General features: G+C 42.1%; 1 protein-coding gene across 1 annotated transcript in view; it reads right to left on the bottom strand.

Moving 5' to 3' along the window:
* Nucleotides 1-3134: 3134 nt before the first annotated feature.
* Nucleotides 3135-25865, bottom strand: part of KDM3A (lysine demethylase 3A) — a 31688-nt gene continuing 8957 nt past the window's right edge. Inside the window, exons 8-25 of the mRNA XM_083834989.1 lie at nt 23717-23868; nt 21767-22338; nt 20407-20608; nt 17822-18036; nt 14354-14506; nt 14140-14235; nt 13676-13803; nt 11997-12183; nt 11390-11559; nt 10346-10582; nt 9914-10085; nt 9329-9419; nt 8608-8738; nt 7704-7823; nt 7473-7612; nt 5849-6025; nt 5631-5765; nt 3135-5112 (exon numbers count right to left, since the gene is read on the bottom strand). Coding sequence (XP_083691115.1) covers nt 5032-5112; nt 5631-5765; nt 5849-6025; nt 7473-7612; nt 7704-7823; nt 8608-8738; nt 9329-9419; nt 9914-10085; nt 10346-10582; nt 11390-11559; nt 11997-12183; nt 13676-13803; nt 14140-14235; nt 14354-14506; nt 17822-18036; nt 20407-20608; nt 21767-22338; nt 23717-23868 — 3159 coding nt within the window. The 3' untranslated portion in view covers nt 3135-5031. The remainder of the gene's footprint in view (nt 5113-5630; nt 5766-5848; nt 6026-7472; nt 7613-7703; nt 7824-8607; nt 8739-9328; nt 9420-9913; nt 10086-10345; nt 10583-11389; nt 11560-11996; nt 12184-13675; nt 13804-14139; nt 14236-14353; nt 14507-17821; nt 18037-20406; nt 20609-21766; nt 22339-23716; nt 23869-25865) is intronic.

Raw genomic sequence — 25865 nt, 5'->3', positions numbered from 1 at the left:
GCACTGGACGCCCTCATCCAGATCATCAATAAAGATATTAAAGAGGACCGGCCCCAGTACCGAGCCCTGGGGGACTCCACTAGTGACCGGCCTCCAACCAGATTTGACTCCATTCACCACAACTCTCTGGGCCCGGCCATCCAGCCAGTTTCTAACCCAGCGAAGCGTACGCCAGTCCAAGCCCCGAGCAGCCAGTTTCTTGAGGAGAATGTTGTGGGGAACGGTGTCAAAAGCCTTACTGAGGTCAAGGTAGACCACGTCCACAGCCTTTCCCTCATCCACCAAGCGCGTCACTTGGTCATAGAAGGAGATCAGGTTTGTCAAGCAGGACCTGCCTTTCATAAACCCATGCTGACTGGGCCTGATCGCCTGCTTGCCCTGCAAGTGCCGCGTGATGACCCTCAAGATAATCTGCTCCATGAGCTTCCCCGGCACTGAGGTCAAACTGACAGGCCTATAGTTCCCCGGGTCTGCCCTCCGGCCCTTCTTATAGATGGGCGTCACATTGGCTAGCCGCCAGTCAACCGGGACCTCCCCCGATAGCCAGGACTGCCGATAAATGATGGAAAGCGGCTCGGCCAGCTCCTCCGCCAGTTCTCTCAGTACCCTTGGGTGGATCCCATCCGGCCCCATCGACTTGCGCACATCCAAGCTCCGTAGCAGGTCGCCAACCATTTCCTCATGGATAGCGAAGGCCACATCCTGCTCCCCATCCCCTTCCACCAGCTCAGGGCACTGGGTGTCCGGAGAACAACCGGTATTGCCGCTAAAGACTGAGGCAAAGGCGGCATTAAGCACCTCAGCCTTTTCCTCATCCTTAGTAACTAGGTTTCCCCTCGCATCCAGTAAAGGATGGAGATTCTCCCTAGTCCTCCGTTTCGCGTTGATGTATTTGTAAAAGGATTTTTTGTTGTCTTTAACGGCAGTAGCCAGATTGAGCTCCAGATGAGCTTTGGCCTTTCTAATTTTCTCCCTGCACAGCCTCGCTACATCCTTGTAGTCCTCCTCAGTGGCCCGCCCTTTTTTCCAAAGATTATAAACCCTCTTTTTTCTGCTAGCTCCAGCCGCAACTCTCTGTTGAGCCAGGCCGGTCTTCTTCCACGCCGGCTCATCTTTGGGCACGTGGGGACGGACCGCTCCTGTGCCATCACGATTTCCTTCTTGAGGAGCGCCCAGCCTTCCTGGACTCCTCTGCCCTTCAGAACCTCCTCCCAAGGGACTCGGCCAACCAGCGTCCTGAGCAGCTCAAAGTCAGCCCTCCGGAAGTCCAAGACAGCAGTTTTACTGGTCCCCTTCCTGGCCTCGCCAAGAATAGAGAACTCTACCATTTCGTGGTCACTCTGCCCCAGACAGCTTCCGACCACCACATCTCCCACCAGTCCTTCTCTGTTTGTGAAGAGAAGGTCTAGCGGGGCACCACCCCTGGTAGGTTCACTGACCAGCTGCGTCAGGAAGCTATCTCCCACGCTCTCCAGAAACCTCCTAGACTGCTTTCTCTGTGCCGTGTTGTGCTTCCAGGATATGTCCGGGAAGTTGAAGTCCCCCACGAGGACAAGCGCCGACGATTTTGCAACTTCTGTCAGTTGCCTATAAAACTCCTCATCCGTCTCCTCATCCTGGTTCGGCGGTCTATAACAGACCCCCACCAGGATGCTAGCCTTGCCGGCCTTCCCGCGGATCCTAACCCACAGGGATTCAACCTTATCATTCCCAGCCTGGAGTTCCACAACATCAAAAGATTCTCTAATGTAGAGAGCCACGCCACCACCCCTTCTGTGCTGCCTGTCCCTCCTGAAGAGCCGATAGCCAGGCATTGCAGCACTCCAGTCGTGGGAGCGGTCCCACCACGTCTCCGTGATGGCAACCAAGTCGTAGCCTGCCTGCTGCACAATGGCTTCCAGCTCCTCCTGTTTGTTACCCATGCTGCGTGCATTAGTGTAGATGCACTTCAGCTGGGCCATCGCCTTCTTCCCCGGCCTAGCCATTGTTTCCCCCGGCACAGCTCCAACAAGCCTTGTTTGAGCCCCGTCCCCCTTCTTACCTAGTTTAAAGCCAGCAGTTTACCAGAACTGATCCCATCCAATTTAATGTTTCAGTCCTTCGAGGTTTATAAAAATTAAACCTGGTACCTACAAGACCACTGAGAAGAGCTGTGCCTTTCCCTGTCCCCCCGAGCAGAAGAGCAGCACCTGTTACCCACTCTGCTCATCTGCAAGTCCCGTAACTGGACAGGGCAGTTCTACAGCCAGTAGCCAGGCTGTAATAATTCACGTGGCAGCGTGGGACAGCGACTGAAGTGAAAGGGGAGCTCACTTCAGCTTAGTCATGTCAGGTGCTGCTGTGTCACCGCCCCCACAACCACAGCGTGGTGTCAGCTGCTCTTTAAAGGGCACATTGCTAGGGCCAGAAGAGTCCAAAACACAAGGAGAGGGCTCTCTCCTCCCAGAGAAAGACTTCAGGCAGTGCTAGCATCTTGACTCACCAAAGGCAGAGTGCAAAGCAAATATCCCCTCGGTTCATCTCTCACCTGAAGAGGCTTGTGGTGCTCCTGCGGTGCTGACAAAAGAAACACTTGCTAAGACTTGCCACAAGAAAAGCCTGTAATGGTATTCCTACAGCAAGGGCAGAGGAACAGATAAGGCACACAAACAGAAACCTGGATGCTGCCCAACAATGTCCAGTTTCAGCCATAAAAGCAAGGAGGCGCCAAGCACCCTTCACTGTCATGCTGGAGAGTAGCAAAAGGTACCAGAGCAGCATAACCCTAGTGCTTCAGGCTTGGTACACCTTTGGAGTAACAAGCTCAAAGGTTCCCTCTTTGCTGCAAAAGTACCAAGAGCTGAAGCAGGACAATTTGTTTTCTCCTGGTCTTAGCACCGCAGCCAGGACAGATCCCAGAGGAAGAAAAAGCACTTGGAGAGTCAGTCAGTAGGATGCCGGAGTTGAGAGCTGGGATAAAAACAGATTGCGTAACAGCAGTGGTAAAAAGGTTCAAAATCCAACTCCAGCGATACGTCTCTTCATACATCTGTGCACATTTGCATGCATAAAGTCAGCGTGACTCACTTCACTCGCTGGGTGGTGAGATACCTGTGTGCCAGCTCCCCACACATACTCTAACGAAGATCCAAGAAAAGCAATTAACTGCTTTATTTCATTTACTTTAAGCTTGCTACTGCACGAAAGAACGTTCATCTGAAACACTGCCTTGCCTTGAAGGATACGTAACTAGCTCAAAGTGCCAAATCAACCTTGTTTTTCCGTGCAGAAGCCAGCTCAGGCAACTAGGAACAGGCCAGGCTGTTTATTATCAAATAGAGACGGCAGCAAGTGAAGAGGGAGGGACGTGGAGTAGCTCAGCTGAATTTAAGCTCGCAGCAGAAGCTCAGTGAACTGGAACGTTTCCCTGCCCCAGGAGCAGCACAGTACTGGTACTGACTCACAACTACCTAAATTCCTCACCCAGCGTTAGGGATCCGCTCCTGTCTTTTTGAATGCCTCTTCCTGAAAAAAAACAAGCAGCAGGAACCACTGGCTACCCCAGCTCTGAGTGGTCACAAAGATCGGTACAAGGAACTCCACCTAGAGGCAATAAACACAGGACTGAGTTAATTACATCTTCATTTTGCTTTAGTTCTGGGTGCCTCCTCCTGCCTCAGTTTTGAGGCAAAGTAAATGTACCTATTCGCAGCAGACAAACCTTTTATCAGCCCACTGTACACTAAGTTGTTTAAGAGACTTACTCCCTGCAAGTCAGTACAGTCTCAGCTCCAGTTCCACTACTGAAGAATGTGTAAGAGGAAGTTTCTCTGGAAAAAAAAAAAAGCTGGCACCAAGACAGAATAGTTAACGCTGATCAACAGTAGCACGTGAGTGTTGTGGGGAGGGGAATTTCCAGTTTGTCACCATGTAACAGGGTTCCCCTCCCTCCTGTCTCACCCCAGCAGCTATCCTCTGCATTTCAGTGCTGAAAAGGGCACTGAGGAACAGAAAAGTCGATTTTATTTCAGCTTGTTAGATGACAGATGCACTTCCCCTCTGCTTGTTTTTACAATTCGATTTTTTTTTTCAGTCTAGGTAATTTTAGAGCAACGTGCTTTTTAAGACTGAATCTGCAAAACTCACTTGATATAGACCATTGTATCAGTATTGGTTGAGAAACAGTAATCAAGCTAAACCATGTTTCGGTTAACCAAAAAAGCTATAAACAGATCTACCGCTAAATTAAATACCGTAAGCTTTCAGATAGTTAAAAAAATGTATGAACAGTATGATACACAATTCGCTTTTGCATTTCAAAGCACTGCACGAAATTAATTACATTTTCAAGAGTCAACTGAAGAAGCTGGGCAAGGAGCAATATCTGAAATAGAAGAATTTTATGTAGACCATTCAGTGTTAAAAACCAGAGAATCAAACATAAGTTCAAATTAAAGATCAGTTTCAAACAGAAGACATTTGATTAAAAGTTTCTTTTAACATTTAGAAATTTAAATACATTTACCTAAAGATGGTTAATCCCCACCTCTATGTTACTATACAATAGCTTAAAGCTACTTTTAAATGCTAGTTCTATGTTAATGTGAAATTACAGAACTGCATTCTTAAGTTTATTTTTATGTAAATCGCTTAGTAAATTGGGTGACTCCATACTTCCTCCCACCCTAAAATAAATTTTAAAAATTGGAGCTTTACAAGTCTCGGGTAATATTTTTCAAACGAGTAATTTGGAATAGTTTCCGACAGTTCTATAGGAGGTATTTTGTACAGTTTGGAGAGCAACTCCATATAAAGTTCTATTGCAACTGAGCATTCACAGTATGCCACAGTCCATACATATTACTACATATACATATCAGGTTTGTAAACATTGGAAGAATACACAGAACATAGTACCACGATCCTCTGGTACTGCTGAAAGGAAGATGAGGTAACATTCATATAATCTCAAAGTCCACAGAGGTCCTGACTGAGTAGTTAAAACAGCTGCCAGCGCTTCTGTTTCATAGTGTGTGGTTAAGGCTTTCTACGTTATGGTCTGCTAAGGCTGGATTCGTTCGCTCTCAGTATCCCAACTGCATCTTTAACCGCGTGGTATATGACATTCTTCACCTAGGAGGGAAAGAAAAGGCATTTAAAGTTAAACAGCGTGGTTTGGGGCAGTCTGGAAGACACTGACTGACACACAGAAGACACCTGCACAGCTTCCCCACCTTCTCTGCGCCCCTTGTGGCTCTCCTTTCAGGATCAACAGGCTCATCAGCACCAGCTTCCCTCACATCACTAACTTGTGAGAACAAGGTTCAAGTTCTAACAGGTTATCAACCGAAACTTAGTAGCCTGAGGAGAGCTTTGTGGGTTCAACCAGAGGAAAAACAGCCGAAATGGAAGAAGGTAACACTTCAAAAACAATCTCAGAAGGCCTCCTCAGAGCTACTGAACATGCGTAACAGTCCGTAAGCCTACTGAAATTCCTTTTTGAGGTCCACTGCATTAAAGCTGATCCAAACGTGAAACATTCTATAGATAGCTAAATCATTACTGCACGGGTTTGGTGAGGATATTTTTTTTAATTATTTTTTTTAAAGGGAGAAAGGGGACAGGGCTGTCCTTGAGCACTGGTACCTTACCTGCAATTTATCTTCGTGGTTTGTATGTGTATGTGACAGATATCTAAATTCCTGAGTGAGCCAGAAGCAATGCTTGACGTGCTCTGGGGATACAAAGTCTTCTGCAACTTTAATACAACTGTACAAGTTATGAACCTAGAGAGAACAGACAAGTATTAGCCACATGTGCAGAAGTCTGCCCAAGCAGTAAGACTGTAAACAGCATCACTGGTCCTTGCCTGGTGTGGAGCTCCTGCTGGAATGAAAACTACATCTCCTAGAAACTGTACAATAGCCCAGCCTTGAACTCCATACTCCTGGTGAAGGCGTTTTCTTAGAGATCTGTCCAAGTACCAACTTTGATCATGAATAGGATCGTGATCGACAGGATTTTCTTGACCTTGTTCTTCAGCAACCTGAAAAGTCAGGAAAAGAAACTTATTATAATATACCAGTCCTACTGGATAATCAAGGTGTGTGTGTGGTATGACTTATGCGTGCGTGCCAGATAGAGCGACTTGCACCACGTGGCCAGGTGTAAGAGTTGTCTGCAACTCCTGCTCAGTCCTTGGTTTGTGAAGGCTGCGGCAGTTTGCATTTCCACTTGCTTCACAGACATGTTGCAAAGGTGGGCATAATAAGTGCAAATAATTCCAATTTACAGTAAGAAAGAAGAAACAGAAGGGTTAAGTGACTCATGTTCACAACTTACACTACTGTAGCCTGTCACTGGAAGAAAACATCATCAAATTCAGCAGGTGCCTGCCCCGAGGCCAGCACTAGCCAGCGTGCTCAGTGACCAAAACAGAGGACGCTAACAAAATTTTCAGGAGACACCATGCTGGGAAGCACAAGTACTTTGTAAGAGAAGTTTGAGGGGTAGGAGGATGCCGGGAGAGAACTGGACTGCAGCCTGAAAACTCATTTGTGAGGAGCTGAACAGCTTCGTTCTACCCCAAGGTGAGCTGCTGAAAGCCTCACACCTGCAGGCAAGTAGACTGAGAAGAGGTGTGGGATACAGGCGTCAAAACAGAAACCACCACTACTTATCAAGCTCAGCATCAAGTATATCACATATAGCATTGTATAGTATTAGCAAAGTACAAATCTTAAACTGCTCTGGATTTTGTCCAAGACAGCAGTCAGGCTGACAAAGCCAACAGTTGCTCAGACCATTCCATTTATCTTAAACATTATTATTTTTTTTTTTATCTTAAACATTTTTTTTTTTTTTTCCTTTTAGTGTGCCAAAGGAGTTCCAGAATTAGGAGGACCAAGAACTCTGGACCATTTGCGATAAATTAAATACTGAAACAAGCCCTTTTGGATGTAGTATCACATTCCTTTCCTCTGTTAAACCTTTTCAACCTTTCCTCTCCCATGAAAACCATCTGAAGAACCTTGTACTTCTCCCCTCAGTCCAAACCTCATAAAGGTATGGAAAAAAAAAAGTTGGAGAAGTGAAAGAACAAGGGAGAACTATAAACCACACATTACTCTGAGTAAGAGCATCTCATATGCATGTTTTTTAAGACAGGTCTAGTTTAAAGTTAAACTGTCTTTTTGCTGAAATCAACACCAATTCATCATCTAACGTCAATTAATTCATTGCTTGTGCTATAAAAAGTGTGGACTAAAGCAGCGTATTTAGGTCCAGGGTAGCTTCAAACTTCATCTCATTACCCTCCTCAGATCCAACAAGATCCATGTCACCCAAGAATTTTTGCCTTTGATACAACCCAAGTACATTTGTTTCTGGTTTCTAGAATAAATGGGATAGGAAAGAGGTTTTAAGAAGAGCCCAAAGATGTATTTGTTAGTCTACACAGACAGCAAAACAGTTTCAGATATAATGTTGCCTACCTTTTTAAGGAATTCCCGGATCTTCTCTGTATCTTTAGCAGCATAAATGTGCCACAGAGCTCCAGGTTTTTCTCGACTTTCAGTGAAACGCTTAATTGTCAGTTCATCAGAATCACCATCTTGTATGGTTTTAAGCACTTCTGTTAAGAGTAAACACAAGCAGTTACAATAAAGTCATGCTTTCCTCCAACCACAGAAATAATCCCCTTCAGAAGGGAAGAAAGACTTTACCTTCTTCTTGATCAGCCTGCCCTTTGGGGATACCCACATAAACCATAACGTTAGCTGCATCAGACACATCTAAATGGAGATTTGTCGTGCCGTATTTTCTATCTTCTGGCGTTATTAAGCCTGAAAAAAATATCCACTATGTTAGCAAGACAAGAAGAAATGTTACCACTCTAAGCAGAACAATCTGAAAAGCCCAGAGAGCTTTCATTTCCATAAGCAAATGCCCAAATGCCTCCAGGACAGCAATTTACTTTATTGCCAGGACCCTGCACCATACTGTTTGTGTCTTCCAGCGTTAAATTCATGGACTACCACATCAATCTGCACCTATACCCAGGCTGTATGATATATAAAAGTCACATTTACACGTCCAGCTACCAGAAGGTTTTACCAGAGCAATTTAGAATGAAGTATACTCAGCAACAGTTTCTTGTTCACTAAAGGCAGCTGCTGCAGCATTTACCAGTCAGAATCTCTTTACTGGTCGTGATCATACTGAAAGTTTTAAATGTTTTTTGTTTGTTTTTGAGTGACAGCAGATGAGCCTGCCATGGAAACAACTTCTCAGGAAGAGACTGAAAACTAAATGATACAACCCAAAAAGGGGAAGTGTGCCAAAATAACAGAACAAATACCTATGGCCAGCTATAAGAAACAGAGGTATATACACGTGGAGCAAGCTGGAAGTTACTGGGAACAGGCTGTGACTGGCTTGAGCCTACCCAGACAAAAAACATTTTACATAACTACATAATGCTCTTGACATCAGTTAAAAACAAGCCAAAATTAAGTTTTCCGATTAAGTAACTAATCGGACGATCTACTACTAGGATTCTTCTAATTTATAGCAAGCTTTGATTCAAATGTGTGTGCAGCATCACCTATAGTGTGAAAAACTCCTTACCGTATGCATTGTACATCTTGGGGCCCAAATCTGGTCGTACAAAGTAGTTGGGAAGGCGAGAGGCAAGGTTGAGCTTGCCGCCTCTCCTAGTGTATTCTGGCAATGGAATATTTTTCATCAAGTCATCAAACCTAAAGGAACACAGCACGATTTAGTGTCAGGAAATGATAAGAAGGCGGCAGACTGAAAAACAACAGCAACAAAAACTTTCTTCAGTCAAGAAACCGTACTCCTTCCTCCAGTGGTAGTGGACAATGGTACACCAGGAAATGGAATTAACAGGTAAGACAGGAGGAATTCAACAGGTGTACAATTTTTTTTATTGCATGTTGTAACTGCAATGTTGTTTTCTTGTGCAATTATCTCAACAAATACCAGATAAAGTACGTCAGAATACTTAAGACAGGTTGCACAAAAACCCTTCAACTAAACTTCAGCTTTTCTAGAAGCCTCATTTTGAAGTTTCGCAAGTTTAAGCGATCGTAACCAATTTTAGGCACCCATTTTATTTATCAATATATACAATTAGCTACTTAAACATTAATCATAGAACTTGGTTAGCATTTCTAGCTATGTCAGGCATCTCTGAGAAACAAAATGGTTCACACGTGACCAACTGCTTTTCAAAGCTGAAGCAGGTGTCAAAATTTAACAGGATTTCTACATTCTATTATTTTGGGGCTATACCACATAAATGAACAGTTTCTTTGTAAATTCATACCGAGAAGGCATCATGTCTCTGAAGTCTTCTCCTGGAGGCCAGTCTTTAAGCTTCAACACCATAGGCTCTCCTTCTTCTGTTCTCAGACGACCTATGATCAAATATTACCAAATCTTAGTTTTTACTTAGTTTTCAATAGCTTGTAAAACTCAAAATGTAAAGAATCAACTGCAGCGAAACCCAATTACCTTGTGAACGTCAACCTTAGACACGATTTTGTTCCGCTGTGCTGAGCAAAAAGCTAAGCGAACCTACTCCCTAGGAAGATCCTAAACTTTTTCAGAATGCTTCCCCAAAAGACTAAAGGCAGCCAAACATGGCCCTCAGGGAGAGTCCTCAATGGGGCTGGCAAAATTTCTATCTAGTCCATCATCCTGCAGGCATACATGGTGAGAATTTCTTGCAGACACTGTCCGTGAAGACAAAGCCTGGAGTGTCTTTTATTCTGCTTAAGGCTGCTAAAGGACGGCAAGTTTATGCTAGGGCAAGATTACTGCTGCTGAATATTTTACCTACCGGAAAACCAAAACAACAACAAGTAACAAAAAGCATAATAAACGAGCAAAAAGAACAAATCACACTTACTTGAAATATCTTCAAATCCATCCCAGAAATCCCCCACAGTAGCGCCAGTGATGATTTCGTTGGTCCTGCAGTTAACCAGATCTACTTCCTGTTGGCCAAATTCCTTCCTAAAGGACTCTGGCCTCCAGAGGTCTGCATTTAGCTTGTGATGCACTCCCGACACCATTACAGGCTATAAAGAAGAAGAAAGATATCCTGAAGAATTATTAAACACCAAAACCACTAATCCCAGACAAAATAGGGTAATCCATAAAAGATACTGAACGAGTATTAAGATCTAGATCCTTAGATAAAAGTATGGATAAACGTTCAGGTATTACATTTTATAAAGTTTTGGTGTTGGATATCATTGCAGTAAGTTTTAACCTGCCTTTTACATAAAAGTGCAAAGGATATGACTTGAAAATGGCCAAAGTAGCACATCTCAAATACCTGTCCCTGCTTCCAGCACTCCCTGAAGACATTCCAATTACTTTCATTGTTGGGATCTTGAAGACATAGCAAGCGGTTATCACACAGCCAGTAGTGAGGCGTATCAAAGCCCATTATTGTAGGCTTTATAGTCAATCCTTGAGGTTTCTTAGGCAAGTCTGTAAGGGTTCTGTTTTGCACCAGGGAAGCAAAAATGTCATCAAGGATTTTGGGTGTACTCTTGAGTCCATTGTCTGTCTGATTTAGGGGGAAAAAAAAGAACAAAAAAAGTTGGTGTACTTCTGTCGTCTTGTTCTTTGTACTGCAGACTTTAAAGATGATATATTTAATGTTGCTGAATTGATAATATTTGCCACTTCAAAGATTTTTCACTCCAGCTCACAATCACAGAGCAAAAGAAACGCCTGCAGTAGTTCTGCTGTCTAAAAATTCACCATCACTAAATGCCAGTGTCACTTCTGATACTGACTACAGCGCTCTGGCAGAAGTAGTTCTACCCCGATTTCAGCAACAATGCAGAAACCAACGAAGTACAGCATGGAACAGGGCTTTCTTTATATCAAAGAACAGAAATGCAGGTTCATCAAGGAACCCTCCACAGGCCAATATTTTACCCCACCACTTTGAAGTTGCATCTGTAAAAGCAAATAAAGCCCAGGAGTATCTGAAGCAAACCAGTCTGCAAGCCAAGTACAAGGAAGACAGTTACCCACCACAAAAAGTTTTTAGCTCCATCTCTAAGTTCCTTGATGGTTCTCTTTGAGATTACTGAGTGGACACACCAATTAATGCAGCTGCCTGACATTATCCCAAGTAAATTTGTCAGCTTTCTCACTTAGTTCTTAACTCTCGTCAAGCAAGACTTCCCGATAGCAGCATTAACTAACTGGAACACTGCAGCAGACACTCAATGAAGTCCTTTTTCCCAAATTAAGAAAAGAATTACCTACTGTGACAAACATCTATGATAGTTGATCACAGACTTAGAACAGTAACCTAAGCCTGGTGTCAACTCAAGCCACTAAAGCAAAAAAAATCATATACCTTTCCTCCAGAAGAATTCAGGAGATTCCGCAAGAAACCTGTGTTGTTGTTGCTTACAGGTGTTAATATTGCACTGTTGAATGTCTGCAGGGCTGCAGTAGGCTTGGCTAAACTAGGGAGTGTCTGAAGAGGCTTATTTTCATTCTTTGAAACTGGTACGAGGAGTTTTTCTGCAATGAAGAAAAGAAAGAAACATCTGAAAATGAAGCAAGGATTAATCCTCTGAACCACAACAAATTCTGTGATAAAAATTCAAAGCATGTATTTGTTATTTTATTTTTTTTTAAAGGAGGTTTAAGGAGATGAGATGCTCACATATACATATACGTATGTACATATATACACACACATCATCTCTCAATACACTCTGATGAATTATTCCTTTTGCTAAACTTCCTTAAAGATCTCGAAATTTTAAAATGATTATTTTAAAATAAACACCTTCTCAAACTGAATTTGGAAAACACAAGCATCATTGGGATGTTAATCCAGTTTTCATTCCAGCAGGCAGACTTTATCGTTCTCAACATGACATACTGCTGCACCTTACCTATGTTTTCCTAACAAATAGGCAGAAAGGGTTTACTTTCATCAGTTCTGCACAAACCTTTGTTTTCTTTATTCACGTTTCCACTTGTTAGATTTGATAGCCAACTCAACGAAGGAGAAGTATTCACTGAAGCAGTTTGTTTACTTCCAACCGTCGATTTTACAGGAGAATCATGTGTAGTGACTTGTGGGCTCAGGACTAAGCTGGTATGCTGAAGGCTGGTCCTCTCTCCAGGTACCAAGTTCTGAAAAAAAAAAACAAAGTGAGAACTCGATTAAATAAAAACACTACTCAAAAAGGGGTAAACCAAGCAATGACAACTCCTATTTTGTTGTTTTACAATAAATAAGTCAATAAAATAAAAGGATTTGGCCCTCCATTAAGTAATCCGATCTCCACAAGAGGTCAGCATCACATCTTCGTATGGGCGAGAGATGAAGATCCAGAAGAAACTGGCCTCCCAACTTGAAGAGCAGATGGAGTCCATCGCTCCTCAAGATAAATAAAGATAACTGAGTTTCCCAGATGCATTTTCTGGGACTACTTTGGGAACTAGATACAATTTTAATAGCTGCTCTCTCACAATGCTAGTAAAAGCTGATGTTCAGACCAGGGCTAAGCTGGAGGTCTACTTCACTACATTAAACGTGTATGTAGAGCTTCTAATTTTTTCTTAGGAAAGCAGCAAAAATCCACTTACCTACCAGGTCTAAAACACAGCTGTACATGAACGAGTGCAACTTTGCCCTGGCCACCAAAACACAAGCCCAGGACCCACTGTGTATCTCCTAGGTGGCTGAGTTATCTATTTGTTTGGAACTTCAACATTGCCAGGCTAACCACAACTAGTGCTTTAGCCTGGGATTTCTGGCTAAATTTCTCTTCTCTGCTCAAAGACATCCAATCAAGAAATTATTCTGCACCTGCATCTACTTATTGCTACATTTATTTCATCTTTTAATGACTGCTGATAGTCGGTAAGAATTTCAAATATGGCATAATATAAAATGCCTCAAACTGTAATAAGCTTATCCCCACACAACCCGTGCAACAACGTAAAACAAATATTTGCCTCATTTTACAGAAAGGGATGTAAAAAGAAATTTCAGTGCTGCTGTTTGTTCAGGGTCACATGGGAAATCTTGAGAACCAGAAGACCGGGGCTAGGTCAGTCATATGCTAGCTTTTAACTACATAACCAACTTTCTTGCTTTTAACACTTCACAATGTTCCTCACCTCTCCTGTGGATTACTACCAACACCAAAATCAAGGTCAGCCTGCTTCTCGGACTCAGGATACCATATTTATTCTCAAAATAAAGTTATAAGCATACAGAAAAATGAAATTACATAATTTAAAGGACTTAGCTTTCTTGCAACTCTTTGCAAAATTAAGTAATTCATTTGTGCGTATTTTGGAAAACCCTGGGTTGCCCAAAACCCCATGCAGTCTGGCCTTGAACATTTCCAGGGATGGGGCGTCCACAGCTTCCCTGGGCAGCCTGTGCCAGTGCCTCACCACCCTCTGAGTACAGAATTTCCTCCTTATAGCTAAATCTAAACCTACCCTGTTCTAGTTCAAAGCCACGGAACAAAAACCTACATGGTGAGGTTAGCAGCAGCGGTCAGGACTGGCATATCTGTGGCAAGCCAATTACCACTGACTTCGGATATGGGTAGACTGAGGCAAACCTAGGGATTATTTCAACAATATAGAAAACAGACAGTAGCAATACCTGTTTTGAATCCTCCTTTAGAGTTGGCTTTGATAGTGCCTTGAATTGCTTATTTGCACAGGGACAATTTGCCTTTATTCCCCATTTTGTTCTTACAGAGTGGACAATATCACCAACATCATAGAGTGCTGAAGGAAAAGAGTAGTTAATGAAGCTCACATTTAATTAGAACATTCAGCATTCAGTAACATTTTTAAAGTTGTCTAACTGCATGGTATATGCAATAGTACAGGAAACACTTCATCTTTACAAAGAAGTCACAAAACTTCATGTGTAAAGGTCAAAGATAATGGAATCGTACACAAGCAGTTCCAGATTATGAAGTGAAACCTTTTGACAATAGGTACCAAGCTTTAACTACGTTTATATATCAAAAAAGTTGCTTATTGCGATATCAACAACATACAAAAGACAGCAGAAGCCAACAACCTTCTTTTCCCCTCCCAATCAAGTATTTTAAATACCTTTTCCAGGAATTATTTGTGTAGGCATTAGATTCTCTGGCTCATGTACCTGCCCCTTCACACATTTAAACCAGGAGAAAGTATCTGAGTCATCATCTGTAAAACAGAACCATGAGGTAGTTTTATTAGTATGCCTTTCATCCTCCTCTGGAAAGCTACAGCTTTTCTTACCCACCTCCTCCCCTTTGTGTAACCTAGCGATATGCATTCTCACCTTCATGTAAGCTTTTTTTCTTCATCCTGTAACAATCGACGCACACACCAAAGCCACACTTGGAGCAGACCCAGTGAAGGTTGAAGATTGTGGTGTCGCACACGTCACACATTTCTCGAACTCCACGAACTGCACGCTTCCAGGCTACCTGTTCTGTGGTAATTGACAGGTTAGGCAAAGCGTTAGTTTAAACAAAACCAAAGTTTGAATGCTAAATGTAGCAACATTAAAATACTTTGCTGATACAAGAAAGACTCGGTCTTGTTCTCTATTGGAATTCCAGAACAAATCCTTTGTAGTCACAGATTCGGAAAAAGCACGCCCAGAACAGTCTGACTAATCAAGACCATTTTGCTTTTTCCTTCGCAGCGCCCAACTACACCTATTACTCCCGACATGCTTTTGCTCGTGTTAACATGCAAATTGTTGACACTCTCCTAATGGGAAATTCCACAGCTGCCCTAAAAAAAGAAACCTAAGCTGCTACTAGCAAGCTAGGCTTAATGTCTAGCTTGTCACAGTCAGCTTGGACTTGTCCCTCTACTCCGTAGTAGAGAGAGCGTGTCATTCTCTCACTTTTAGTGAGTTTTCTACATGTTATGGTGTGTATCAGACCTTCTCAGAACAGCTACCTGCCCAGTTGATCGCTTGGTTGTGCAATTGACTGTTCTGTTTAGGTTTATCACATACCCAAAATAATTCATCTTTTCTCACTCCATGCCCCTTCAATTCCCACAAAAAATCCCAAATGACAGTGTCTTCCAGAACACTGCGGGCCCTCCCAGGGCTGCGTTATGTACATACTATTTATGCCTGTACTACATTTCGTCATGCAGACAGCTAGAAAACTAGACTAGACAAGAAACATCTTCTGCCTCCTGTCTCCTCCACACTCGTAACTTCTGAAACTTTTCTACCACGTTTCTTAATGTTACGAGCAAGCTATGACAGAACACCTCCTGAAGTCTGAAGTACGCTTTACAAAAAAAAGCAAAGAACACAAACACGCCAGGATTTAAGACATCTGTTCCTTTTCCTCTGCATATTACTCATTAACTATGTATGGCATGAAAGTAGAATAGTTCGGCACAAGTTGTTCTTAATAGGAGGTAAAAGTTGTTTGACTACTTGCTTCAAGACTCTTCTATAAACCCGAGGCCTGTCACCAGTTCCTTTCTTCTTCACCTCTTAAAAACTGTGTTACATTTACCATTTTCTATGCCAATCCTTCAATTCCCCAAACAGAGGATGAAGGTTTTTTCTTTTTTTTTTTTTTTTTTTTTGCTATTTTACATATAATTTGACATTTCAGTTTCCTGACTTTGTCCTTTTACACTCCTCCCGTTCTTTCATTTCCTCCCTGTCATCTCACCCTGCCTTCTCTTTCTGTACGCCCCCTTTTTGCACTAGGTTGCCAAAGAGCTCTGTGACCTAACCAAGCCGTTCTTTCTACACTCAGTCTCCCACTACACAGCAATAATTGCACGTGTGCTTTTCCTGCTAAAGGAACTCTTTAAGGAAACTCTCTCAAATCATTTTCTCTCTCACGATTGTCTTGAGGCTCTACATACCTACCACCCCTGCCTGAAGGGCTGCTTTGCCCTATCCTCTCTATTGCTACATGACCTCAAATTCTTTCTTCACAGTCACTCTTACTCAAGCTGCCTCATACCTGGGTCCAGAAGCCTGTTTTCAAGAACCTTTTCCACCAGTGAACAACAGCTCTTTTTAGAATTTGAGATTGATTACCTGCAATCAGCAGCAAATTCTGCAGCACCTGGCACAAGACAGAGGACGAACAATTCTATCTATGCCTTAAAAGCAGTAGCTCAGAGTCAACCCTTCTCTCTAACCACTAAGAAATACTGCAGAATACAAAAATATCCAAGAAAAAAGGACACCCCCCTCCAACGTAGTATCTGATCAAAAGACTTCTACATTTTGGAAGAGGCCAGTTTGTCAGAGCCAGAATTTCTAAGAGGTATCACTTCAACTGAACTCTGCCAAGTTTACCATAGCTTCAAATCAGGGTGGCAACTTTTTCTGATGCCAGCTGAGTGAGCAATCATACACTTGTCTTTGAGCAGCGAAAAGTTAGACACTAAACTTTCCTTCCTGCCCAGGGCATTAAAAGTCTCCTCTGTTTTCATGAAATTGAATTCCCTTAAACACACCAGCCAGGGCTATAAACAAGCAAAGAAGAAATCAAAACATTTTGCTCCTTTGAAATCAACTCCAGAACTGACATGCTGACATGTTTATTTTGTTGTTGTTTTTTTTTTTTTTTTTAAGCAGAGTGTATTTGTTGTTTGTATGCTAACAGATGCATTACCTGCTACTAAAAATACACACATACACCCTTTGTTTCATGATTTCCCCCCCCAAGATTTCATCCCTCCAAAGCTGTTTTGGTATTCTAGTCTGTATCTGTCACCCTAGCTATTGACACACCAACTCCAAAGGCCTGAAAGCATTCCAGTTCAAGTGAAGAGCAGAGCTTTCAGGTTCCAAGTAGCCCAGGGCAGGACCCCACAACAAGCATTTCTGAAATGTTTGAAGTCTTTCCTTCCCCTTTTGAAGGTATTAATACATATTTAATACAGTTCATTTTTTTTTCTTCTATTCCAAACCTTGGAGTGACTGGTAAAACGACGTGACGTTTACGTAATGTCTACGCCACCCAGCATGCAGAAGAGGTCAACAGTTTTCTAAGCCGTATTGCTTCTGTCATGTGGTTATAACAATAACTAAAACCAAACAACACACACTCATAAGTTTAAGAGCCATTCTACTCTGAGGAGTGACTGTTAGCTCTCATTTGCTACAGAGGGATTCTGAAGTGACCAAAGAGCTCTGTAGTACACTGTGAGGTTAGCCCTGTCTGCACCGATGGAGCTCTAGAAGCAGCTGCCCCACCAATAACATCTCTGGCCTGTCCTCAGTAGGGCTGGATTCACAGCTGCTTCAAACAGACCTACTGGAAACTGGTACTCCGCTTTTAGATGGAGGAGAAAGCTTTTTTTTTTAATTTTACCGACTTGACAGGCAACGTTAGCTCCATAATGCACAAACAACAAAAAAGGAGCAAAACAACCTACCAGAATCTGTGCACTCAACAGGAAAGCTTTATTTTACTTGCATGCTAAAAATAGACGGTTGTCAGCTGCCTGCTGCTGTAGTTTTTTTTTTTAAACACTTCATTTCATAACAGCACTACACTTTCTCTGTAACACGAAAACAGAGTATTTCTGACAGAGAAGGGTAGAACTATGGTTTCCCCCCATCATGAGCAAAGAGCTGATAAAACTAGTCCATGCTAGATCCGAGCCTTCCTCTGAGAACAGAGGGCAACACTCGAGTCTTAAATGGCGTTACCAAATGCTTGCAATGCATTTTCACACAGGTCAAAACTTGAAGTTTCACGTAAAGTTATTAAGTTAGAGATATTTTAACACAAATGGCTCTTACTGTGTGGTTCGATCGTAGACATAACTTCTTTTTCAGATATTACTAGCTGACAGAAATGGTCTCCGATGTTGGCTAGGATGTACTTCGCTGTGTCGAGATCCAGACCCACAACGTTTTTTGATAAAGGCAGCCACAAGCTAATAGCCTCAGGGTCATATTTGTTCGGAGTTAAGAAGCCTTCCTCACGCAGTAACCCATGCTTATTGAACTGCAACCTGTAGAAAGAGGGGGTAGGGGGAAAGAGAAAAAACCCATTACTTCAAATATTTCATTACTTCACATTCATTCCAATGAGTCAATGTCTATACTGTAAATGTGTACACCGTATGTCAAGGAGTTGAACACTTAATGATAGCAAAAGACATGAATAAATATACTTGTCATAAGTGCTAGACATGCTTAATATACTGCTCATTTAATGAAAAGGAAAAGGAGACTCATAACAGTTTCTGTAATAAGGTAGGCTTCCTAAAGACTTTGTTTAATCACCCCAAATTATCAGGTTAACATCATTTTTAAAATTGTGCTTGCTCTAAGGATCATATCCAGAGGAAACACCGGTAAGAGATTCATCTAGAACCAGGTACAACTCATAAATTAGAACACAAGTGTTACTTAAAAATACTATATATTTAAGTAACCATTGGTTTTGAAGTAGCTGCCAAAAAGGTTCGAAGAACCCATCTCTTTTCTACAGCAAAGTTTGAAGATATATTCTCCAGTGATTCTGACAGGCAGAAAGAATGAGATCTGCAATTGTTAGTAGGTTATTAAATAAAAAAAGTGATCTAGAGTTATGCTTATGTTTTCAGGAACCTTTTTATTAAGTGCTACAGGGAAGTTGACTTCTGATGACAACACCTGCTCACTGTATCACTGTGAGTGGCTAGAAAACATGCTGGTAACCGATATTACAAAGAACAGCAGTTTTCAGACTCTGCAGATTTCATATTCAATAAACACGGATTGTTCCATTGGCTTTGCCTTCCAAACTGAAGGATTCAGCTGCAGTCCAAGTTTGAATCTTTTACGCTGAGAAGATGAACTAACATGGCCCTGTTGTTACACACGTTTGAGCATTTCAACTGATGTCACAATTATCCCAAGATTTACTACAGTAAATCCCTACCTGAGGATAAATCACAGATTAGTAATGCATCTTCATGTTTAAGCTTTTAGCTACATGTCCTGTTGTTTGGGTGTTGAAGAAGAGAGAAAGAAACCTCAAGAAACAAACAAAATGAAAACGAACATTTTCTCGCCAATAAATTGTCTGTAACCTTTCCACTTCCAAGTTTTCTCTCTTCAAAAGCTCTTCAGGCACATAGCTTTTTTCTTCTACCTAGAGACCCCCAAAAGAAACCCATTCCTCTGAAAATCAGAAGTAAAGCTAAGGATTTGTAAGCTTTCTGTCTCCCTTGGGGTAGTTGGTATTTGTTTTTCTTCTCTTATATAAGAAGCGTTACTTTTTCCCTACATAACACAGCCCATATCTCAAAACTTAAATGGGTTGGGGGAAAATAAGTAGAAGCACGCAACATCTGGACTTGAGATCAAACAGTTCATGGAAAAAATTTACACAACTTGAAAACAAAGGAAAGGACACGTTAAAAACAGCCAAACACAACAGTTTGACAACATCCACCCTGGGCTTACAAATGTGCTTCAAATAACAGCTTAAAACCCTTTTTGAAAGGGTTCCTTATGGTGGCTTAAGAACTAAAGAGAGAAAACAACCAGGGGCCTTGACTGTTCAGCTCAAAAAAAATAAAAATAAAAATCAGGCTCATAGGGGAGGACCTGAAGCTGCAGATCAGGTTTGGAGAAAGCGAACAGCACTCAGCAGTCACCGGGTTTTCCTCAAAGTTGCCTTGCTTCCCCTCCCTACGTGCTCCTTGAAACTCAGTAAGCACGCTGATTAAACGTTTTTATAGCAAGCCTAAAGAAACAAACTCCCGAGCATGAAGTGGAAAAAAGAACGGAGCAACACAACATTAAGCCAGGGCTTTGCCCATCACTGTTCTATTGTTCTGGGCTGAAAGGCCACGGTCACTTACTGTAACTCTTCCCCAGCTGTAAATGTGCCTAACATTTCACGTGTCCCACTGCTGAACTCTGGGAGACACGCACGGAGTCTAACCTCTCGATAGCACCTCCAATACTACCAAGCCGAAGCACTCAAACTAAACTCCAGTTATCCCACTGGCATTCAGCCCAGAACAGCAAAACAAACAGCTCAAGCTCCTGCCAAAATATTTTCTATTCAAATGAAGTTGTTGTAAGTTTTCTAAGTGCTAGAAAAACACACGCAACCTCTCCTTGGTTAGGTGTCCTGGCCCTACAGCTTAACGGCTACACGCTGACAGCCAGCAGTTTTAAATCAGAGCCCTAAACGGGAACATGTCAACCACAAAGCTGTTCTTCACCTGGCCCAGAAAAAGAAGATCCATGTTACAGCTAACAGTGAGCACTCAACAGCCCTTCTTTCAGAGGAAAAACAAGGTGACAGATGCCCAACTCCTACAAGTGACTTCTTGTTCACGTTTAAATAATACCAAGACCTATACAGGGAATATTTCTCTTACCTTCTAAAGTGAAAGAATCGACAGAAGACAGTGGACTCTCTCTGATCTTTGTTCTTTCGGTAACTGTCCAAACGGCATTCCCTGCATTTATGCAGGTGAGGTGCGATATTATTGCAGGAGCCATCCTGCACAAACGCCTCTCCGCTCTGCTGCAGCTTCTTCACTTTAGAAGCATCTGCTAAAATTGACTTGCGAACAATGACTGTGGGGAAGAGCAGTGAAAATTACACAACCTTTACTAATTAGTTCATCATACAAAGGTGCAAGCGAAGGTCTTCTCATGAAGCAGACCTACGTCAACCTTTCCTATACATGTCACATAACACTGAAACAAAGTAATCGTAAAATATTTGCTGTCTGTGGAAACTTTCTCAAGGTGGAGACCCATTTAGTCAAGTCATACAGCCTGGGGACCTAACCTTAACAGCCCCATTCACCCCTCACAGAAAACTATTTTGAAAGAGCAGCTGCTTGCAACAAAACTACTTCTTCCACTATCAGGGCTTGAGTACCTGAGCACGGAATAGACTTCAGAAGTACTGAGGACAGAAGTACAACCCATCCATTTTGCAGCCCTCAAGGTGCAATGGATTTCAGCATCTCACCATAAGAGACGCCAAACATCTCCCTTCCTCCCACACTGCAGGTGAGACCCAGCGGTGACTGCCTGGCTGGCTGCCCACCCACGGCAGTTAAGGAACAGCACGTGGTAACGCAAGACCAAGCAACATGAGACTGGAAAGGAGGAGGTGGGCGTGCAGGGAGATTCCCAGAAGCCACGGCGATCAGCCGCACCATCTGATGCACAGCACAGACACATTTAAGGAGCTGGACTCCTGGTGAGAGCTACAGCAATTCCCATTCTGCCACTTGTGGAGTTCAGCAAGTGGAACCAGGCCACAAATAACACAAAGTGGCCTTTTTTTTATTTTTCTTCTTGACAAGTTATTAAAGGAAAGTCCCTTCTGAACAAAGCTGTGTTGAGAACATCCACTTCTCATTGCATTTACAAAATGTAGGGCCACAGCTAAAAAAGCAGTCTCATTACACCATCAGCTTCTGCATCCCAAACAGAACCGTGTTCCTGTAACCTGTTTTGCCATTCTGTTCTTGGAGATATTTTATAAAAAAAACTTTATTTCTAGGAATTATTAGTCCTTTTTTCCTTTTTCAGGAAAAAGGATTTCTGTTTTATTGCATTCACCTTGTAAAAGAACCCACAAATGACTCAAATACCAGATCACTCACTCGCTCAGTCTAAATTACTGTTTTTGTGTACGTTACAAAGGACATACTTGTTTTTGTGTGACTTCATACGACAAGGAATTTCAAATGACAGGAAGTTTTAAAAAATACTTGCCGTTATCCTGGACCTTGGCACTTCCAGTCCAGAAGTTTTCAGTTTCACTTCTCTCAAAAAGAGCCTCATTTGAATTTCTCCTAATAAAGCATTCCATGTCTGTGTGTTCATCAATCTTGTTTCCTTTTTGGCTGTTCTGGCTGTTACAGTTGCTTTGCGATTTAACTCCAGACTCAGGAAAAGAGAGAAGATGAGCATCGGAGGTTGAGGGCCTACAATCTAAAGTCCTCTGCAGTTCAACAGTGCTATTGACTCTTGGTATTGCTATGGGAGAGTTAAGGTGTTGCAACTGTTTTGCAGAAATGCATTCTTTTGGAAAGTTTGTTGTGGGCTTCATTAGAGGTTCGTTTACGTTTTTCAAGCTGGTTTCTTTTCCATTAGCTGAATCAGTCAAAGATGAAGATCTTGAGGTTGTCAAAGAGGTATATTTACCATTCTGATCATTAGGATTTTGTGTTTGTTCTTTAGATATATACGTCACTTTTGGAAAGGCTATCAATTCGTCCTTCAATGGTTTAACTCCAGCGTTAAGACAAGAAGGATGAGTTTCTGGTAAGCTCCGTCTACATGTGCTGAAACATAACATGAAATACTTAGAGAAGTAGGTGTCAAATGAACCACAGCATCAGCTCTTCAAATCCAGTCAAGTTTAGATCTTGAAAGAAGAAATTTAATCATATACTTTTAATTCTGACATTCGAAGACGTAAAACTGTGTGAAGTTCAATAGATTCGGGCCTGATTTTTATTATTATTTTTAAAAGCTGAAACCAAATGATAGAACTGTACAAGCACAGATGCACACACGTTTAGCTACTGCAGCTACTCCACTACCTTCTCACAGCTACAACTACTTTCATTTTCTCCATGTAACTGTATAACCAAATGCATTTCACTTGCATGCCTGTATTAGAAGGCTCCAATACTCAAGAAACTTCAGCAGGGACCGTGCTTCTGGCTGACACTACAAGACAGTAAAACTGCTCCCCCACAAAAAGAGCAGATGAAAAGTCACGTTTTCTGCAAGCCAACACCACTTCTTGTAAAGGAAACCCAAATTTTGTGTATCAGCTATCACACTGTTTGTACTATATACATTAATCTTTGTGACAGAACCGGGGGTAAAGGCACAACATTCTAACCTTCAAATTCTGCTTTTGGAAAGGAGCTGTGGTTTACACTCAGGAAAGAACAGTTACACGCTACAGTACAGTTCCCACACTTGCTCTAGTCAGAAAGTTGAATAAAGCACAGCTTTCGTTTCAGACCCCAACTGCCTTTCCTCCTGTCACAGCTGCTGTAGTAATTTGTATTTCAGAAACACCGATCTGATCGGAAAATGCTTTGACCATGAGTCTTAGAGTTAGTTTTATCACAGAAATCCAGCATCAGCTCCAATTTGCACAAGGAAAGTTTCGAGTGGTAAACTCAGTACTGGAAGGTTTTAAGCCCCATTGGATATCTTCTGGGCTCCAACAGATAACAAATAAGTTTAGAGCCAACATAAATACCTGTTGAACAGAGAAGTAATTGAGGGCCTGTACTTAATCTGCAAGTGGCTAGCCTATAAGACACCTGCTTGAAGGTGTCCTGTTTAGTTTTTCTTGGGAAGGCAGGTGGGGGACATGTCTGACAAAAAGTAGACACCAGACTCCTGTACTTCCCATCGGTCTGTGGATGGGTACAGTGACACAGGAACACCAGCTTGCAACACTGAAGGGCAACTACCTCAAGGACTTAAGGACAACCCCCCCCCCAACACATACACAGACACATGGCACAAGCAAGAAAGTTACTTTAAAAGTGCAATTAAATCTATCACTTTTCTATGCCAATGTTACAGAAGACTTGAGTTACTACAGTTCCTTAAAAATTACTTCTGGGTTTACTCTAAGAACCTGAATTATTTTTGGAGGAGAAAAGTCCATGGAAGTGTAAACTGATTCCTTACCCCTGAGGAGTTTCTGCACCAAGATTGGGAGGAGAGTTAGCTGGCAGGGGCAAGCCTTGATGCCTTTGGTCTTTATTAGCAGGAGTACATCCTAGCAATGCTTCACCAAACACTGTTGGTACTGACTGCACATGTCCCTGACTCTGAGAAACCTGTAAGATTTTAACAGTTATAAATACTTAAAACACACACACACACAAAAATACTGCTTTACAGGGTTAAGCTTAAAAAGAAAAGTACATTAATGATTGTTTAAAAGCTTGAAGACCATTCCTCACTCCATCCAAAACACAGAAAGACCTTTTAAACCTTATAGCTTCTAAGAAACATTGTTCCTGTTAATTTGTTCCCTCCTCCTCCCAGTTATCATCATAGACTTCAGGTGGTACACGTAACATTAAGGTGGAAAGGAAGATAGAAAGCTCTGCTCTTCCTCGTTACCATTGGTGCAATGATCTTTCAAAGCTGGTTGCAGTAATCAAAATTCAGAAATAGCTTTCAGAGCTCTTCTGAAAATCCCAGAGGAAATTAAAACTGTGAAGTTAGAGTTTACCAAAAATCTATACGTGAACTTCCCTGCAGTGAGCAAGTCTTTGTACCAGGATTCTACAGTGTTAAGTGAAGAGATCTTGTGCTGATTAAGTAACCAGCTTTATAAAGCTATGCTTCGTTTAGGAATACAACAGGCCTATCGAATTAGCAAGAGTCCTTAGAAACAGTTGTTTTCCATGAGACTCCCTCCTCAGCTCTCAAACCCATAGCCCACTCCCACATGCTCAACTTACTGCTGGAAGTTACACTAGGCTCATTAACATCAACTCTAAAATATTTCCTTTCTGCTTTGTACAACACAGCTGTCAGACATCAAGGCAAGCTCTCAGAAAAACCCTGGAGTTTATTAACTCCACATTACAAGTCAGAGTACTATCACACAGTGAGTTTAAAAAACAAGTTACAGCTTCAGCTTACCAATCCAATACATTCACTCCACCAAAATCAAAGAAAGAGAGCTTATTTTCCTTATCCAAGTACACTCACTTGCAACTATTTGCTCAAAATGCTTACAAGGCATTTCCCGAAGAGTAAAAAAGTGATGAAAGATCCAGTCCTTAGAAGGAAGGCAGACCAGAAAAGCAGAACTAAATAAACAGCAGCACCGCTTTAAGGAAAAGCGAGCCATGAATTCAGATCATGGTAACTCTGCTGTAGTACATTTGGAATATGAAATAAAGACTGGCTTTGTATGCATTGAGCGCGTGGCTCAATGGCTGGATATGCAGAAAGCTCAAGAATGGCAAATTGAGTGCCTGAAAGACACTAAAGGTACTCAGGCATGAGCTATAGCAACAACATAGGCAGAGTATGATTGCAGTGCGCGAGCTACTTCATGCTGATTTGTGGCACAAACACTCTTCCACCTCAGTAAATACAAGACGGATCACTCTTGTCATTGAGGAATCTTATCTTGTACTTGCTACCTCCCTGCTAAGCTGTTGAAGATTTCTAATAATGATATCCAGGCATTAACTAAATCTACATATTGACTCAGCACAGGATTGACCGCACAGAAGCCAATAATCAAAATACAAAACAAAAACACAAATAAAAACCTCCGCTTCTACCACCACTGAAGAGCTTCCACAAGGCTAGCCCCACCTACAATGCGATTTTTGAAGCACCAGGGCAAAAGTATTGGGTAAGTCTGAAGTACTGTTCTTTAGTCAAGCCAGTATGTTTCATTTACATTTCTATACTGAAGTTACTCAGGTCTTCTCTTGGCCTTTCAGAGAGCTTTCTTACAGAATCATCTAGGCTGGAAGAGACCTCCAAGATCACCTAGTCCAACCTCTGAAGGTTAGGACAGATATCTCCCAGGTCACTCACAAAATAAAATAATAAATATTGACATGCAGGTGCCCATATTCCCTTTTTGTACTGACACAACACTCTTCCAGACCATTGTCTGCGTAGCTTGAATCCTCAAAGCACGCAAGTGTCGCTAGAGTTTTGGGGCTTACGTACAAAACTAAATAGTTAAAGAATGAATGCAAAAAGCAAAGGCTGCGCACCTGAGAACTGCCTTGTGTTTAATTGCACTACAGAATACGTGACTAGGCAAGCCGATACCTGAGCACAAGGAGGAGGCAAA

Source organism: Anser anser, assembly GCF_964211835.1.
Source record: "Anser anser genome assembly, chromosome: 4".
Classification (NCBI taxonomy): Eukaryota; Metazoa; Chordata; class Aves; order Anseriformes; family Anatidae; genus Anser; species Anser anser.
The sequence above is the reverse complement of the archived record's forward strand: the minus strand, read 5'-3'. Positions and strand labels throughout refer to the sequence as shown.